The sequence below is a fragment of the Eubalaena glacialis genome, chromosome 20 (assembly GCF_028564815.1).
Source record: "Eubalaena glacialis isolate mEubGla1 chromosome 20, mEubGla1.1.hap2.+ XY, whole genome shotgun sequence".
Classification (NCBI taxonomy): Eukaryota; Metazoa; Chordata; class Mammalia; order Artiodactyla; family Balaenidae; genus Eubalaena; species Eubalaena glacialis.
This window is the reverse complement of record NC_083735.1, coordinates 36317047-36334130: the sequence shown is the minus strand read 5'-3', so window position 1 is coordinate 36334130 and position 17084 is coordinate 36317047. Positions and strand designations below refer to the sequence as shown.

Sequence of the window (17084 nt, the reverse complement as noted above, 5' to 3'; positions counted from 1 at the left end):
TAAGTAATAAACTATTTTTTATTTTCCATTTTCAGTCAGTTCTTCTAAAAAAGAAGCTTGAAGAACATCTGTAAGTATATAAGCTATTGAGGCTCATTGTTACATTGTCCAGTGAAACATCAGTGTTTTGTGTTGGTGGTTACAGAGTATCTAGGCAGCGGCATGGGTGGCCCTGAAGGTATAGAAGATTATAAGAGACATTAATAGTATCTAAAGGGTCATCTTCACCCCAGGTCCTCAAATCAAAACAATGACTGCGTTCGAACTGTTTTCTCAAGTGAGATTCCAGGGTTTTATATCTTCACGATAGTGTTTACGACCCCAGGTAGGAGTGTGGGACCCTCTGGATCAGCAGTCAGAAGTGTTTTCTATAAGGAGCGGAGAGTGGTTGCTTTAGGCTTGGCAAACGGTGGTCTGCGTCACAACCACTTAGCTCTGAGGTTCGAGAGCGGCCACAGACAATATGTAAACCAGAGCTGTGACTGTCCCAACCAAGCTTTCTATGCAGGAACGGGCCGCGGGCTGAATTTTCCAGCTCTAGAGTCTGGCCAGCTGAAGCTTCCTTTTTATGTAAATGTTTTAAAGTATTATTCAGCTTATCAGTAGCAGATTTTCAAACATTTCCTTGAATTGCAAACATACCTGAACATGACTTTTTGATCTAAAAGATTAAATTTTTAAATATTACAGTTGTTTTCTCATGAAGAAGAAATCTTCTTCCATATGTGAGGTTGACAATGTTAGGAGTGTTTTGAAATTTTTCTTGCACCCAGTAACTGCTGTAATTCCTTCCTATCACTTTCTGGCAAAACTCTGTCCTTGCAGACATTGAGTGTGGGTGCCCATGGATTGCCAGCCTGGTGGAGCGTTACAGGGTTAGACTCTGGTAAACAGACATCCTGGGTACCATAGTGATCATTGGGAAGAATTCTGTAGTCTGGCAGTTTGCTGCATGCGATCCAATTTCTTTCTTGCTTGCTTGCTCTTCCTTCCTTCCTTCCTTCCTTCCTTCCTTCCTTCCTTCCTCCCTCCCTCCCTCCCTCCCTCCCTCCCTCCCTCCCTTCCTTCCTTCCTTTCTTTCTTTCTTTCCTTTCTTATATGGGAAAGTGAGACTCTCCTAGGGCAAGTCTAACGCTGGGCAGGTTCTTAAAATACTAGAACAGCACCTGTCACCTTCCAGCCACTGTGAGGTTACCTGCAGTGAGAATTTAGTGTTGAAGTCTGTCCTTTTTTCATTTCCCATCCCTTAATTGCAGAAAATAGAATACCTGTTGTTTCATAAAACTGCTGTCTGACCATTGTTCTGTGTTCATTTACATGGTAAAAATCTTCATCAAAAAGAATTTATTAGTGAAGATGAGGCCTGTATTAGTTTCCTGTGGCTGCCATAACAAATTACCACAAACTGCAAGGCTAAAAACAACAGAAATTTATTCTCTAACAGTTCTTGAGGCTAGAAATCTGAAATCAGGGTATCAGCAGGATTGGTTCTTTCTAGAAGTTCTAATGGAGAATCTGTTCCATACCCCTCTACTAGCTTCTGGTGGCTGCCAGCAACCCTTGGTGTTCCTTGGTGTATAGATGCAATCTCTCTCTCCATCTTCACGTGGCCTTCTTATAAGGACACCACCCTGATGTCCTTATAGGACATCTTATGGGGCCTTATAGGGCCTTATGTTATAGGGCCCACCCTGATCCAGTATGACCTCATCTTAACTAAGTACATCTGCAAAGACCCTATTTCCAGATAGTGTCACATTCACAGGTTCTGGGGTTTAGGACCTCACCATATCTTTTTCAGAGACACAATTCAACCTACCATAGAGCCCACAGACATCTCAAAAGGTGAATGACCATGCAGCTTTAACACTACAACAAGACTATTTTACACACAACAAATTGGTAAAATTTAAGAATCAGACATACTAAGTATTGCCAGAGATGTTGAGTGCTGGTAACTCTCATCCACTGCTGGTAGGGATATACATCAGTTTATTTAGTAAACTGCAACATGCATATATTCTGTGACCCATTGATTCTATGTTTCTATGTATACCCTAGATTCCTAGAGATGCTGTGGTCCATGTTTACCAGGAGACATTTAGAAGAAAGTATGAAAGAACATTGGGGTTTTGGGGTTTTTTTTGTCAGTTTCAAACATTTATTTTTAAAAAGTGACTATAAGGTGGTTTATTTAGTTATTATTCATTTCCCTCTGATGATTTGTTGTTATTGTTGTAGGCGGTGGTTGTGTGCATTGTAGGATATTCAGCAGTGTCTCTTTCCTCTCCCCACTAGAAGCCAGTAACACCCTCCTAAGTTGTGACAATCAAAATTATCTCTAGACAGCCCCAAGAGGGCAAAATTGTCCCCAGTTGAAAAGCTCTGTACTTCGAGGTCCCTACCAAATGTCTCAGTTTCAGTGAGAACACAACTCTGACTAGTTGGAACTCAAATGTGTGAACTTTCGGGATTTTCCCCTCTCAGCGCCCCAGTAATTTTTCATTCTTCTGTAGTTGTCCCTTGACAAACCTTGTGGTGTCCATTCCTAGAAACATGCAATTTAGTATTAATCCAAACACTTAAGCGCACCCATATGCCAGTTTGTGGTGATCTTTTCTTACCTAGCTCTTTCATCTCTTACTCTGTGCTCCAAAAATTCTAGCCGCATCTGCCTCCCCACGTTCTAATCTCTTTGTCCTCAGCTCGGTGGGACGGGCACACCCTTCCTGTGATCTCCTCCTGACTGCAGACAGAAAGCCAGAGAGCTCACAGGGGTCCCCACTCTTGTTTTCTTTCTCTGAGGATCAGAATCTTGTACTGCCTATTGTCCACTTTCTGAAACAGTTGTTTTACATAGTTTGCCCAGCTTCCTACCTGTTTTTAGCAGGAGAGCAAGTCCAGTAACAGTTATCCATCCCTTCATGGCCAGAAGTAGAAACAACATAGGAGCTCAAGAACACTGGGTAATGTCTAGACACACTTCTATCCTCACAAGTTGTGTCTTTAACAAGAAAGAACATTGTTTTTAATCACAGAAAAGCAGAAACAATACAAATATCACCAACTATAAAATGATAAATAGATAGAGATATATTCAAACAATAGAACACTGTACAGCAGTAAAAAGGTATAAACCTGGGCTAACACATGAACATAAATGAATCTCAAGAACAGAGTGTTAAGTAAAAGATGGAGGTCACAGAACAGTACATACAGTATAATTAATGTGTAAAGTAAAAATAGGGCAAAATTAAGCAATGTAGTGTTCAGGAATATACACAGAGGCCCATCACAAAAATCATGAGAATGGTTAAAATTCTTGATTTTGGTTACCACTGGGAAAGAGATAGGAACACATGGGATTTTTAAGGTTCTGGGATAATTTCTATTTCTTAACCTTTTTCTTCACTGGGCTTAGTTTTTCTTATTTAAACTGTATATATTTATTTTGTGTAACATATGTCTGCGTGTGTGTGTGTGTGTGTGTATACCCTCAACAAAGATTTATTAAAGTATTATGCATAGAAAAGACCAGAAATAGACATAACAAAGTACTCTATTTTTTTCTTGGTGTTTTTCTGTATTATCCAACTTTTGCAACCTTTTTTCCCTCTCATATTAGAGTGCCACACTAAATAGTATAGAGAATTACACATATTATGTAAATACTAGGAAAAAACTTCTGTTCATTCATTCTTTTACTTTTATATTGGAATATAACTTACAATAAAGTATACAAATCCTGAGTTCCTAGGTCTACAGCTTGATGAGTGTTTTCCTACATAGGCAGGTAGCCCAGATCAATATATAGCATGTTTCCAGCAACACCCCAGGATTCTTTGTTCTCTCTTTTAATTAATTGATTACATCCCCAGACTAGCCACTGCTGATCTCTTATCACCCTTTGTTAGTTTTGCCACTTTCTGAACTTCATATAAAAGAAACCATATAGTATTATCCTTTTGTGTCTGACTTTATTCAACATTAGTCTATGATATCTCTCCACGTGGGTGCATGTACCATTAATTTATTCTTTTTTATTGGCGTGTACTGTTCTTTCTATTCTTATTTTAGGAGTTTCATTTTTTTTGCAACAAGAGTTTTGCATTATAAAACCTCAGCAAAGTTTTAAATTTAATTTTTACAATATCCTTATTCCTAGAAACAATAAAGATCATTAAGTTATTTCTAAGCTCTTGTACAGGTTTATATAAAAGAATGACTACTATTCAAACTGAGATTTTTGTCTCTATTTTTTAGTCATTTAGAAAATATGTTTATGTTGGATTAGTCTTTTCATCTTTGTTTCATAGCACTTGTGTGCTATGCTAGTGTATCCCAAAAAGAAAGAATTTATATCTTTCATTTCAAGTGAAAAAATGCAAAACAGTACTAGGTAAGAGTGTTATATATTTTGTTACAGAGAGAAGCTGCATGAGGCCAATAATGAGCTGCAGAAGAAGAGAGCCATCATCGAGGACCTTGAGCCGAGATTTAACAACAGCTGTGAGTTTTCCCAATTAGCATAGTTTTCAGTTGGTTAGCGCTAGTGATGAGTTTATATAAAATTTGGTTTTTTTAGAAATAGGCCCTATTATATTTTCTAGCAATTAAGGAATTTGCCCTGTTCACGGAAAGAGTATACACACACACACACACACACACACACATACATATAATCATCTTTACAGTATTTCTTAAATTTCTAATTTAGTTGTGAGTTTTTCCTTAACTATGGATGCTAATGCATATTTTATGAAATTTTTTTCACAGTGTCATTGCAGTGTAAGTCAGCCAGACTTTTCCTTTGGTTGATATTTACACGCGTATGTAGCTTGACTTTATTAATTCTTCTCTGTGGATGTGGGAGCAGGACACAGACTTTTACTTTTTTAGTATTGTGGTGAAATATACATAACATAAAAATGACCATTTTAACCATTTTTGAGTATTGGGTTGGCCAAAAAGTTCATTCGAGTTTTTTGTGTGATGCAATGAAAATCCCAAACGAACTTTTTGGCCAGCCCAATGTGTAGTTCAGTGACATGTTAAGTACATTCACACTGCTGTACAGCCGCTGTCCATCTCCCGAACGTTCTCATCTTCCCAAACTGAAACTCTCTACCTGTTAACCACTCCCCTCCTCCCCTCTTCCCAGCCCCTGGTAGCCTGTGTTCTGCTTTCTGTCCCTATGCACTTGACTCTTCTAGGTAATTCATATAAGTGGAATCATACAGTATTTGTCCTTTTGTGTCCGGCTTGTTTCACTTCACATAATGGCTTTCATTTTCACTTAGTATGATGTCTCCGTGTTGTGGTGTGTGTCAGCATGGAGGCTGAATAATCGACTGTTTGTGTAAATAGACCACATTTTGTGTATCCCTTCAGCCATCCATGAATACTTTTTAATTTGTGCACTTCCATAGTGTAGTTTTTGTTTATTTCTAAGAAAAGCTTTTTGTTTAAAAAAATTGTGAATTTTAAAAAATAAATTTATATATAAGTATAGACAAAACAGTCTCTCAAAGCTGTTTACTATTTTGTCAGTTGAAATATTTTAAAGTTGTTATGGTCTAAAAAATTTTTAATTTTTTACTGTCTCATCGGTAGCCTTAAAAATTGAAGAATTACAAGAAGCTTTACGGAAGAAAGAAGAGGAAATGAAGCAAATGGAAGAAAGATATAAAAAATACTTAGAGAAAGCCAAAAGTGTAAGTGTGAGTCTGCGGGCCTCGCACTGCACTTTCTCATTGTGTTTCGCTGCTGTTTCAAAATACAGTGCCTGAACGGTGACCTCTCACACAGAAGGACGCGAGGAGTCTTTCGACAAAAAGAGCAAGAGGCCGTGATCAAAACAGGTCGCCCCCGCCCCAGGTTACTTACTCGTTACCAAGAGGGAATCACCTTTCTATGTAGGAAATGAGTGGCAGCCCCACCTTGCCTAATTATCAAAATCCGCTGCGCCCGGCGGGAGGGCCCGCCTCTGTCTCCAGCTGAGCCTTGCAGTTGGCAGTGCTCAGGGCTTCTGGCCTAGCTCCAGTTCCCAGGGAAAAGGAGGTTACTGGAACAAGTTAAGTAACACCTTCAGGAAGGCATCAGATAAATCCAGACTTTGGAATGAGAATCCACATTATGAAAGCAGAAATAGGCACTGGAGCGTCAGGGAACACCAGAAGCTGTTCTCCTGTAAAGGAGCCCAAAGGGACCTCCCTGCCAAATGCAGCAGTCCTGGATTGGGGACACCTGTGGAAATGTGGTTTGGGCTGAATCGTGATGACTTATAGAGAGGTTCACTTTCTTAACAGATGATGTGGGAAGATGTCCTTAGTCTAAGGAGATGCGTGTTGAAGTGCTTGAGGGTCACGTGTCATGAGACAAATGTGGCAGTGCTGCAGTTGGTCAATCTGGGTTAAAGGAAGTGGGTTTTTATTGTTCTGCTCTTTCAAGTTTTCTATGGGGTTGATCATTTTTGATAGTAAAACTGTTGAGCCAAAAAGCAAAGACCCTTCCCAGAAGCCCTCTGGTGGGCCAGCTAGAATTGTGTCACCAGCCTGTGTGTAAACCCAGCGTCTGGCAAAGGAGGAGAAGGACCACAGAGACAGGCTTGTGGACCACTGGGACCCGCTCCCTCCTCGCACATCTGGTCAGAGGCAGAGGCCCCTGAACCAAGTCAGAGGAACGGAAAAGGGAAGATTGCTGTCAGTAGTGTCTGCTGTAGTGTGATTAATTTTAAGCCAGAATTACTTCTTAGCACTGACTCTTTCACATAATTTTAAAATTTTATATAATTAAAAATTGTAACAACTGAATATCATTTTATACATTCAGATTTTAAAGTGTCCACGTAAGATAACTTTTGAGTCTCATAAGGTTTATCTTTTTTTTTTTTAAATGACTGCTTCCTTAGATATTACACTCCTTGGGTTTGAGACTTTTAAAGTTTTTCTTTTATTACTTTTTGCAGGTTATCCGTACTTTAGATCCTAAACAAAATCAAGGAGCAGCACCAGAAATACAAGCTCTTAAAAATCAGCTCCACGAACGGGATCGGCAGTTCCATTCATTGGAGGTAGTTCACTGTAATATGATAAGACATTTGATTTTTTTATTTTTGATTCTAGAAGCCTTGCTATGCACAGTGGTCCCTCAACATCCACGAGGCACAGTTACCAAAATCCATGGATGCACAAGTCCCTCATAGAAAGTAGTGAATGTGGTTATTTGCATAAAATCAAAGCCCATCGTCCATGTGCTTTAAACCATCTCTAGATTACTTATAATACCTAATGCAATGTAAATGCTATGTAAATAGTTGCCTATGGGGACTTCCCTGGTGGCACAGTGGTTAAGAATCCGCCTGCCAATGCAGGGGTCACGGGTTCAAGCCCTGGTCTGGGAAGATTCCCACATGCTGCAGAGCAACTAAGCCCATGCGCCACAACTACTGAGCCTGTGCTCTAGAGCCCGTGAGCCACAACTACTGAAGCCTGCACGCCTAGAGCCCGTGCTCCACAACAAGAGAAGCCACCGCAATGAGAAGCCCACACTCCGCAATGAAGAGTAGCCCCCGCTCGCCGCAACTAGAGAAAGCCCGCGCACAGCAACGAAGACCCAACGCAGCCAAAAATAATTAATTAATTTAAAAAAAAAGATATCCATACTTTAAAAAAAAAATAGTTGCCTATGCGTGGCAAATTCAAGTTTTGGTTTTTGGAACTTTCTGGATTTTTTTTTTTTTTTTTTTTTTTTTTTACTATTTTCGATCTGGGGTTGGTTGAACCCGTGGATGTGGAACCCATGGATATAGAGAGCTGACCGTACAATTGTGCCATGAACTTAGATAGTTTATTGTGAGTATTGTATTTATGTTGAATCATTTTCCATCTTAACATGCTTACATGTGCTTGCTTTTTAGAAAGAATATGAGAAAACAAAGAGTCAAAGAGAGATGGAGGAGAAATATATTGTTAGTGCCTGGTACAATATGGTAAGAAAATAACACGTCAAAACATATTGCAAAATTCAGTGAATATGTATCATTTATTATACTCCCTTTACTGTAGAAGTAATTCTACCAACTGAATGTGAAAGTAATTACTGTCCTAACACACACTAACAAAACCCTAATGCTGATCTTAGGGCCAAACAACAGATACAGGAACCACCGTAAACGGGGCTAGAACACGTCATTATCCCTGTCCTAGAGGATAGAAAGATTTCTGTCTCTCAGGACCATTTTATTCTCGGGGGGTAGGGACTTTAATAATATCTAAACACAGATACAGTAGCTTTTGTTTTGTGGGACTATTTCAGTGCTTTTGCAGGAGCAGTACTTGTAATGAAAATAGTTTAACTGTCTCTCAGGTTTTGGTAAATGTTCACGGTCTTAGACCCTGAACAGCTGAAGGTTTTGAAATTGAATTTTCCAACAAAAAATCTTAAACGTATTGCAGGGGAAAATAAATGCTTATCAGCATTTTGGGCTTCAGTAAGACTTTTCTGGATATGAAGAGCTATGGATTTTGAAGAATGCTGTACTTTTTTCAGTATTTTTTTTCTTAGACCTTTTCTTCTTTTTCTGCTTTGTTCTTCTTCCCAATAAGACCACTCCACCTTTTCAAAGCGTTAGCTGCCTGAGATAGGAAGTTGGACCAGATTCCTTTCATCATACCCCTCTGACCCTGTAGTTATGTTATTGGCACAGTACCGTTTTACAATTACAATTGTAAATTATACCATTTTACAGTTATAATTGATACTATGTCTGAAAGGTTCGTGTCCCAGGTCTCCTAATAATGTGATTTGAACTTTGTCAAAATTTCATACAATTTTATGACATGTCCACATTTATATTTGCCTTGGTTAAAACTACATATTTAAGATTTTTATCACAATTTTAAAAAACAAAAAAGGAAATCATACTGGGTTTACAGTACCATTACTGTTAACAAATACAGATTAATTGAAAATTAAAATGTAAAAAAAAAGAAAAACCTGTATGTAAGGAAGGTCTCTGGGAACTAGTCCTGACTTCATCCACATTGTTTCCTCTTCGTCCTCCTTCAAGGTTAATGTTAGCAATCTGGGAGCTCTGCCCCTCAGTCCTTATTAGTGATTTCATATACCTGATTGATTTTTATGACTTCACATATTGTGTTTCTTATGGAACAAAGCTGATTTATTCTGTGACATGGTATTAAAGAAGAATCCTAGTTTTCAGCTCTGCAGAGAGTGAAGGAATAACTCCCAGTAGGATCACACCAGTTATGTTCAGATAGGGTAGCCGGTAACAGCTTCATACATACATTCAGAAAGTTCTGCATCCCAGACAACCGAACTGGAAGTGAGGATGGTGAGTGCTGGGAAAAGGTATTAAGTATCTCAGGGAATGGCCTCATGATGGATACTGAGATCTTGAAGGTGAGTCTAGAATTTGAATAAGTTGTTTAGAATGTGAAAGTTAAAAAGGTATATTTTAAATAAAATATAATTGTTAATTTATGTAGCCAAATTAACAAATATTACCAATAGATATTTGTCCATTTTATTCAGATCCTTAAATGCTTTAATTCCAAACTGAGTAAGAAGCACATCCTGGGTTTTCTCATGGGGAAAGTTGGAGAATGTTGTGCATTGGGGTCTGTTTGAAACGCAGAGCCATGACCCCAGGTTCCCTGGAGGTGACTGGAGGTGGGAGATTTGTCTTGCCTTCTGCCTTCTGTGCGGGCTTGCCCAGCGCCTCTGGCGCCTGCCCCGCCTCTCCCCCGGCTCTGTTTCTCCTCCTTCCCTGTTGCCGGCGTCCGCTTGCTCCCGTCATCTCACTTCCAATCACCGGTGAGATGAAGCGCCGCTCCCAGTTCTTCCTGCTTCTCTGGCCAGGGTTCTTCGCTAGCTTATTAAATGAGAACCGAAACCCCTTTTTCCGGGTCTACTCAGGGTCCTCGCTGTTTACTCCTCCGCGTTTAGAGAGCGCCGCAGGTTCTCCCTCCTGTTCAGGTGCCCTGGGCCCGGCAGGTGGGCTCGTCCCCCTTCTAAGCTGGTAGGCCTCCTTCTCCAGTCCTCGGGAAGGACCCCTGCGCTCCTTGGGCCCGCTGTGTGGGCCAGCCGTCAGGAACTTCCCTTAACAAGTCTGCCTGTGAAGAAAAGCAGCGTGGTGGTACGTATTATACCTGGTGTGACTTTCCACCCTAAGAAAGAACAAGTGCTTTTGTGGTTTTCTATTCTAACTAAACCCTCTGATTTCCATATCCCCACGTGAATCAACTGCTACCAATCAATTGTCCTTTTTTTCTTGGAAAATCACTTGATGCATTTGATTCGAAAGGGAAGTATGTATGATTGAGTGTGGATAATGTATTCCAAAGATCCATCTCTGTTATAATCTATTGTTTGGGTTATTGTAAATTCAGAAAATTAAGCCTTAATTTTTCCAAAAGAAGATTTGTACCTAATTGTTGGAACTTAAATGTCTCTAAGATTTTAATCTATCATGAGCAGAGTTAACGTTCCTAATTGTGCCTTATGTCGCCAGGTAACAAATTCTGTGCGATGAAATTTTCTTTTGTGAGAGTGTGTTCCATTATTTTTTCACTGATTACTTTTTTTCCGTGTTACGTAGGGAATGACTCTACATAAAAAGGCGGCAGAAGACAGACTTGCTAGTACAGGTTCGGGGCAGTCATTCCTGGCGAGGCAGAGACAAGCCACCAGCACGAGAAGGTCTTACCCGGGCCACGTCCAGCCAGCCACAGCAAGGTAGACAAGTCCTGCCATTAGAATAAAAAACACCCCGCATTCAAAGCATACTTCTGTTACATATAACATTTCAGGAAATTCAGCCAGCTTATATTTTGTCTGTATTTCATGTTACTATTTAGTTGTTTCTCATTTGAGGACTTTCTCTCTTCTGTATCTATAATGTTTTAGTTTCTTGGTCCTTTATTTTGTAGTCCTTTTGGTTCCTTTTAATGTGCCAAAATATTTTTAAATGCCCAATTGAAAGTGTTGTATATTAGTGTAGTACTTTTCTTTGTATGAAAATGTCCTTTCCCCAATGGTGTAGGCTTTGTAATGAATTAGATTTTCTGCCAATAATTGATATACAATTTATATTCTTTACTGTGCCTCTGTGTTACCATGCTTTCTAAGAATGTCTTTGTTTAAAGGGAATTAATCTTTTTATGATGTATTAATCTGTGTTTTCAATTGTTTTCCAAATGCACTTCAAATAACTTGCATACTTACTATGTAAAATGGTTGGCAAGTGCACTTTTTGCAAAGACATAAATACATTGGCAGAGGTGCTAATCAGATCTTACCTAAGGCACCTGATAGAACTATTTAGAGGGAAAAACTGAGTTTTCACATTGTTTTATAGGAAATTAAATTTGTCCAAAGATTTGGAAACTATTTTTAAAACATAAATAGAATTTCATTATTTCCTACTATCTTATTTGCTGGCAGAAGTGAATGCACTGGTTAGGTTATTTGGGGAGAAGTTACAGAAGAAAAAAAATCAGGCAGTGTGTTCATTTTTTTTCTTTTTTTGGAATATCACAGTAACTGAGGATCAAATTCTAGCAATGGGCTGACATTTCGTTGCAACTGCCCTCCACATATAAAAGTATATAAAAGATGTATTTTTTTATATACTTATGAGTCATAGGTGGCCTTACCTTTGGGGTAATTTCCTTGTTGACTTGCACCTCATTTGTCTTACTTATTCCTTAACATAAAACCTTCTATTTCTCAATAATTCCTAATACTTAACATCTTAGTGTCAGTCGTTAGGATCAATAAGTGACTTCTTGTGTCTGATGTTATGACAGGTGGCTGTCATATTTTTTCTTAATTCTATGTACTAGTCTAAGAGTTTGCTACTGAGTAGATTCTCTTGGGTATTTGGTTGCCCCAAAGTGCTTACATTTGTTGACAGATTATAAACTATGTTTATTTACATTGATGAATGGCTGTCAAGTAATAATGATTGTAAAGCACTTTGACTGTATAAGGTGCTATATAAATGCAAAATATCATTCATTTGAACATGAAATGTCTTTGCCTAACTTTCCATATTGGCCCCAAATTATATTTAAGTTCCCCTCCAGCCTTTTACTTGCACCATAGCCCATAGCCCAGTAAAGCAAAAATTTACTGAAATTAGGTCAATTATTTGTTTGTTTTTGGTTTTGGATAGGTCACCTATTAAGAAGATTTTATTTCATATACTTGCTATTTAGAAGTTCAGGTTTCGTTTAGTTTTGTGTATTAAATACAAATGAGTAACTTTAAATCAAGCTAAACATAATCAAGAATTTTCAGAAACTCTATTCCAGTGTTTGATTTTAAATCCTTATTTCCTTTTTTATAAGAAGTTGACCTAAAGACTATTTTAGGTGTTTTCATTTGTCCTCAGAAACCGTACTTGAAGAAAGGTATTAGAATATACACAGAAATGACTCCATGCATTGTGCTAATTTTTTACATTAAGTACAGAAGTCTGAGCTCAGTGTGAGTGCTTCTGCCTGGTAAGAAGAAAAGCAGGAAGACTTAGTAGTAATGGAGAGAACCAGCGAGTGGAATGCATCGTGGGGTTTCAGGAGGGCAAGCAGACCTAATCAACATAGAAAGTTTTGACAATGAAAGATTAAAAATGATTTAAGATGGGTAACCCTCCGCCACCTCCACCCCTCCCCGTCCCTTTATTTCACAAATCAGAGTAAGGATCCAACAGTTTTAAAACAGAGCATGAACACTAACCTTGGTAAAATTAAAATTATTGGGAAATATACCTGCAAAATAAGATAGATGAAAATCAGAGTCCATGAGCTGTTTATTAAATGGATTATATCCCATGAGAGAAGAGGTTTTAATTTTAGCTCTCTATTTACTGTCCCAGCCCTGGTCTCCTACCCACCCCCCTGCTCAGATATGTTTCTCTAAATGGGAGAGGAAAGTGCCAAGCTTTTAGAAGGAAGTTTTCCATCTTATTTTTCTTCAGCATGCCGTTATTTTGGTGTTTACGTTTGTAAGTTTCACTCACCTTTACAGTATCTTTAAATTTTAGTATATTGCTTTCGTTCCATAGCAGAAACTTTATTTCTAAACATTCTGTGATTTTTTAAAAAAATCAGGAATAGAACTTTGCTGTCCCAGTGAGGACCCCGTTTCCTTTGCTCAGCTTTGGACAGGATTTTTAAATTTCTCTTTCTCTGGTGATGACGCTGGGCACACTGTGGAGTCAGCACGGAGTTACTGCGCTAAGGTTGGGGTTGAGCCATCACCCCCTGTCTGAGTTCTTGTGAACAGAAAGCTTATTTTCTGTTTTCCCTCTAACCAGGGTGAGAAAATACAGAGTTAATAACTAAAGACTACAAAAGCATGAAATTTATATTCTGTAGTGTGTATTTAAGAAGTTTGTAATGGGGAAAAAAAATCCAGCAAATATAGTTTACCGCATCTTAAAAAGAGAGTAAATAATACAGCTGTACGTTTCTTAAAAGAACTTGCAGAAACCCGATCATACCTTTTTTAGTAGTTGTCTGATTATTTAATAATAACTAAGAAAAAGAAGTCCCAAAACAAAGGCTCCATTTTCTAAAATTGATCAGCATTGAATTATTTCTGTTTGATGGCCCAGCCTGGTAAAATTGGCTAACAAGATGATTCATTATAATAAGGATAATACTGTCTGCTGTTATTTTGTTACGGTCTTACTGCTTTGTCTGTATGATAAAAGCTCAGTTGTACAAACTTGAGCTAAATGTTTCCAGTCAGAAACATCAGCCCATATATATCAGCGGTCTTCAGCAAGGCGTGAAAACCGGTGCTGTGCAAACAAACCAGCAGTAAGTGATTGTGAGGGGAAGGGGGATTTAGGTTGAAGAAAAGGTGCATTTTATTTTTGAGCTATTTTACTCACACTTCCTTTTCAACTGCAGTTTTATTTATTCATATCTAATGATATGAAATATTTTGTAGTGTCTCTTGCTCTCCGACAAGCATTCATCTTTTAAAGATAACACCGTGTTGAAAACTTGAAAATCTTTATTCTGATATAAGAATTTTCTTGAAATAAAATTCTAAATTTTTGAATTTATCCTAACTCCCTGCATTTAATCTCCAGTGGTCCAGATCTCAGACTCCAGGAGTGTTACACTTTTCCCCAGTTGGAACACATGAGGTTTATCTGAAAAAGTGTCCACAACCCACAGATAGTGTAAACCTAGTTAGTTTACAGCTACCGGGATAAGAACCTGTGATCCTAAAGGGAGAGGAAGGTGCTTGGCATCTTGCTTTTTGCTAGGGGCAAAATAACAACATGCTTCTTGTTATCTGTTCATTAAACTATGGGAGCATGTTTTGACTTTTTATCCTTATATTACAAAGTGACTCTTTGCCTAGAAATGGCTGTTGAACTGATGTAGGATTGTACTCCTTAACAGTGAGCAGGAGTCCTACCCTTACAGGTAGGAAGGACTGTACAGAACAAAATAAGATGGGATCTCAGAATCTTTGAAAATTATTTTAGCATGTTTTTAAATTTTTCCCCTTTTATATGTTAAAAGGGTTTTTCCGTTCAATAATGATAATCTCTTTTCCTATAGTCCCAACTGTCAAAATGGCAGCTTATTTTAGTAGATGTGCAACCCAGTTTCACTACATTTAGAAAGCAGTTTCAGAGCTTATTCTTTGTAACTATAATGATTCGAATATTTTGTATCATGAAGTTTTTATATGAGGGAGGCCATTCTCAATGTATCTGTCATCCAGTTTTTTACTTTGTATAAAGCATATTTAAATAATTGGTGTATGTTTATTTTATGGAAAAATTTGAAAATATTTTAGTGTCCAATTTAAGCAAGATAATTTTATTGTTCTAAAGTTGTGCAATAAATACTGTTTCTTTCTCAGAAGCCTAAAAAACATAAAATAATTTGCTACTGACACAGCTAATTTCTGCCCCTCCCCATCCCCCTAAATCACGGAAGTATCAACATTTATCTCCCTTTTTATAAAATGAAGAACGGCACAAATATGATGACATCCATCTCTTTTAAATCACTGATTATGTTCTTGGAAAATACATACTGATAATTTTGTTTTTAAACAGCCTTTTATCAATCCAATTCCCATGTATTTATAAATATAAAAACTTTAAAACTTATATTTAATGTTATCTTGAAGTATGCTTGAATTCTTCACACTGCACTTAAAATGATAGAGAAAGGGACATTAGTTTATTTGAGAAATAAGAGACCCGAACCTAATTATGGCAAGTATATGAGTTTTAGCAGTTGCGGTCTATGGATGTTTCCTGACAATTCTATTTCAGCAATTATGTCTCTCTTCAGTATTTTTCTGCTTTCTAACATTTTCCAATAATATTCTGTGAGACAGGTTTGTATGCTGTATATAAGTGAACATAGAAATCGGAAAGTAACCGAAGGCTGTCAAGGCAGATCCATTCCTAGTGAGTAGAATCGATTATCGGAAAAAGAAGAGGCCTAATTTTGAACAAATATCCAGGCAGATAGAAGTGCTAACACTATTAAACCTATACTTGTCTTAACAAATGTTCCTAAAGTAATAGTTTGCATAAAATCTCCTGATTTTATTACATGATCATTCAATAAGAAAGAGTAGACAAAAAATAACTTATATTCTAATTGTCCTTCCCTTCAGTGGAGATTAACTGGGCACCCAGTATTAACTGTACATGGTTATGAGTGGAGGGGAAAGCATCTATTTTCATTTTGAAACTGTTAACCCATTACTAAATCTAAGATAGTGATTTAAAGCCATGAGGACAGGATGATCTGATGAGATGGGAAGAAATCTGTGGTGGCTGAAACTCACTACCAACTTCCTAGCAGTTACCTAGGTCCGCTGCTGTGTCTAGTTTGCAAACCATGTCTCCCTTAATTATACGTAGTAGCCCCACAGAAAATTCTGTTTAAAATGAAGACAAGAGTAGACTTTATATATGTGTGTGTGTGTGTGTGTGTTTATATATTCAAGGAGAGCCTTTATATACCTAATACATTACTGCCAGGCTCTGAATTAGATGTTTAGGGTCTGCAGATGAAATCATCAGAGAAGGTGTCCGTAGCCTCAAAATTTAAGGACAATGGGGCTATCAAATATCCTAAATTATATTGACTCAGAGCTTAAAAGAATAATTAAATATCACGAGAAGAGCAATCTCAAAGTGAGAAAAGGAAAATTACCAAAGCATGCTGAGGCTTTAATGTGTGTGGGAGACTTCTGCGCAGGCACCGTTGCCTTAGAGATCTCTAAATTGACAAAGGAAAATAATTTGATTAGCATTGATATTGTAAAAGTTATAAAAGGGACTCATGTTTATTCTCGGTGTATTTGTCAACCTATGGACAGTGATTACTGTATATACATTCTATAGTGTGCTTATTTCATAGATGTCACTGTTAGAGATGAATGTCTTAATATTATTTACTACTTCTACTCACTTATGTATTATTTATACTTTACTGCAAGATTCACAGCACTTTACTAATATTAGATAATTATTTTCCTTACCTTTCTGTGGCATTTTCTATTTACATCTTTTCCACTGGGGTTCTTTTCCTTATTTTGGAACACTCACTAAGAAAAATGTAAAAGATTGCCCAAATAAATAGGCTATGTACTGTTCCTGAAATGTTTAAAGTCAGATCTGAAGTTCTAAGTTTAGAACTCTATTTGAAGCTGGGTTGGGGCTACTAGGCATGAATTACATTTTATATTTCACATTAATAAGACTCATAAGTTAGTACTCGTGAAGCCAAGTTCTCTCAAATGCAGACAAACTTAAAACTTTTTGTTGAAAACAAAAGTTGCATTAATACAAAGTAAACAGTCTTCTGGTTAATCAGAAGATGCTCTTACCTTCCATTTACCTGTCTCCTAAAATACAAACCTGCAAACTGTCCTTCACTTTCATAGTTTCTTCAACATTGCATGTACTCAAACACAGGAGAAACAAAGCCAGGTTCCAGGAGCTGTGAAGTCCAAGAATCTGGAAAGCGGTGGGGGTGAGGTGATGGGAAAAGGCAGACACTAAC

General features: G+C 37.8%; 1 protein-coding gene across 3 annotated transcripts in view; it reads left to right on the top strand.

The window, feature by feature from the left end:
- Positions 1 to 16626, top strand: part of HOOK3 (hook microtubule tethering protein 3) — a 97581-nt gene extending 80955 nt beyond the window's left edge. Inside the window, exons 17-23 of one of the 3 annotated variants that reach the window (XM_061177625.1) lie at positions 36 to 70; positions 4427 to 4509; positions 5614 to 5714; positions 6968 to 7072; positions 7919 to 7990; positions 10622 to 10758; positions 12419 to 16626. In XM_061177625.1, coding sequence (XP_061033608.1) covers positions 36 to 70; positions 4427 to 4509; positions 5614 to 5714; positions 6968 to 7072; positions 7919 to 7990; positions 10622 to 10758; positions 12419 to 12431 — 546 coding nt within the window. In that variant the 3' untranslated portion in view covers positions 12432 to 16626. Of the gene's footprint in view, positions 1 to 35; positions 71 to 4426; positions 4510 to 5613; positions 5715 to 6967; positions 7073 to 7918; positions 7991 to 8606; positions 8819 to 10621; positions 11017 to 12418 lie in introns of those variants that run through there. The other 2 variants (XM_061177627.1, XM_061177628.1) reach the window with 2 other exon arrangements.
- Positions 16627 to 17084: the final 458 nt, after the last annotated feature.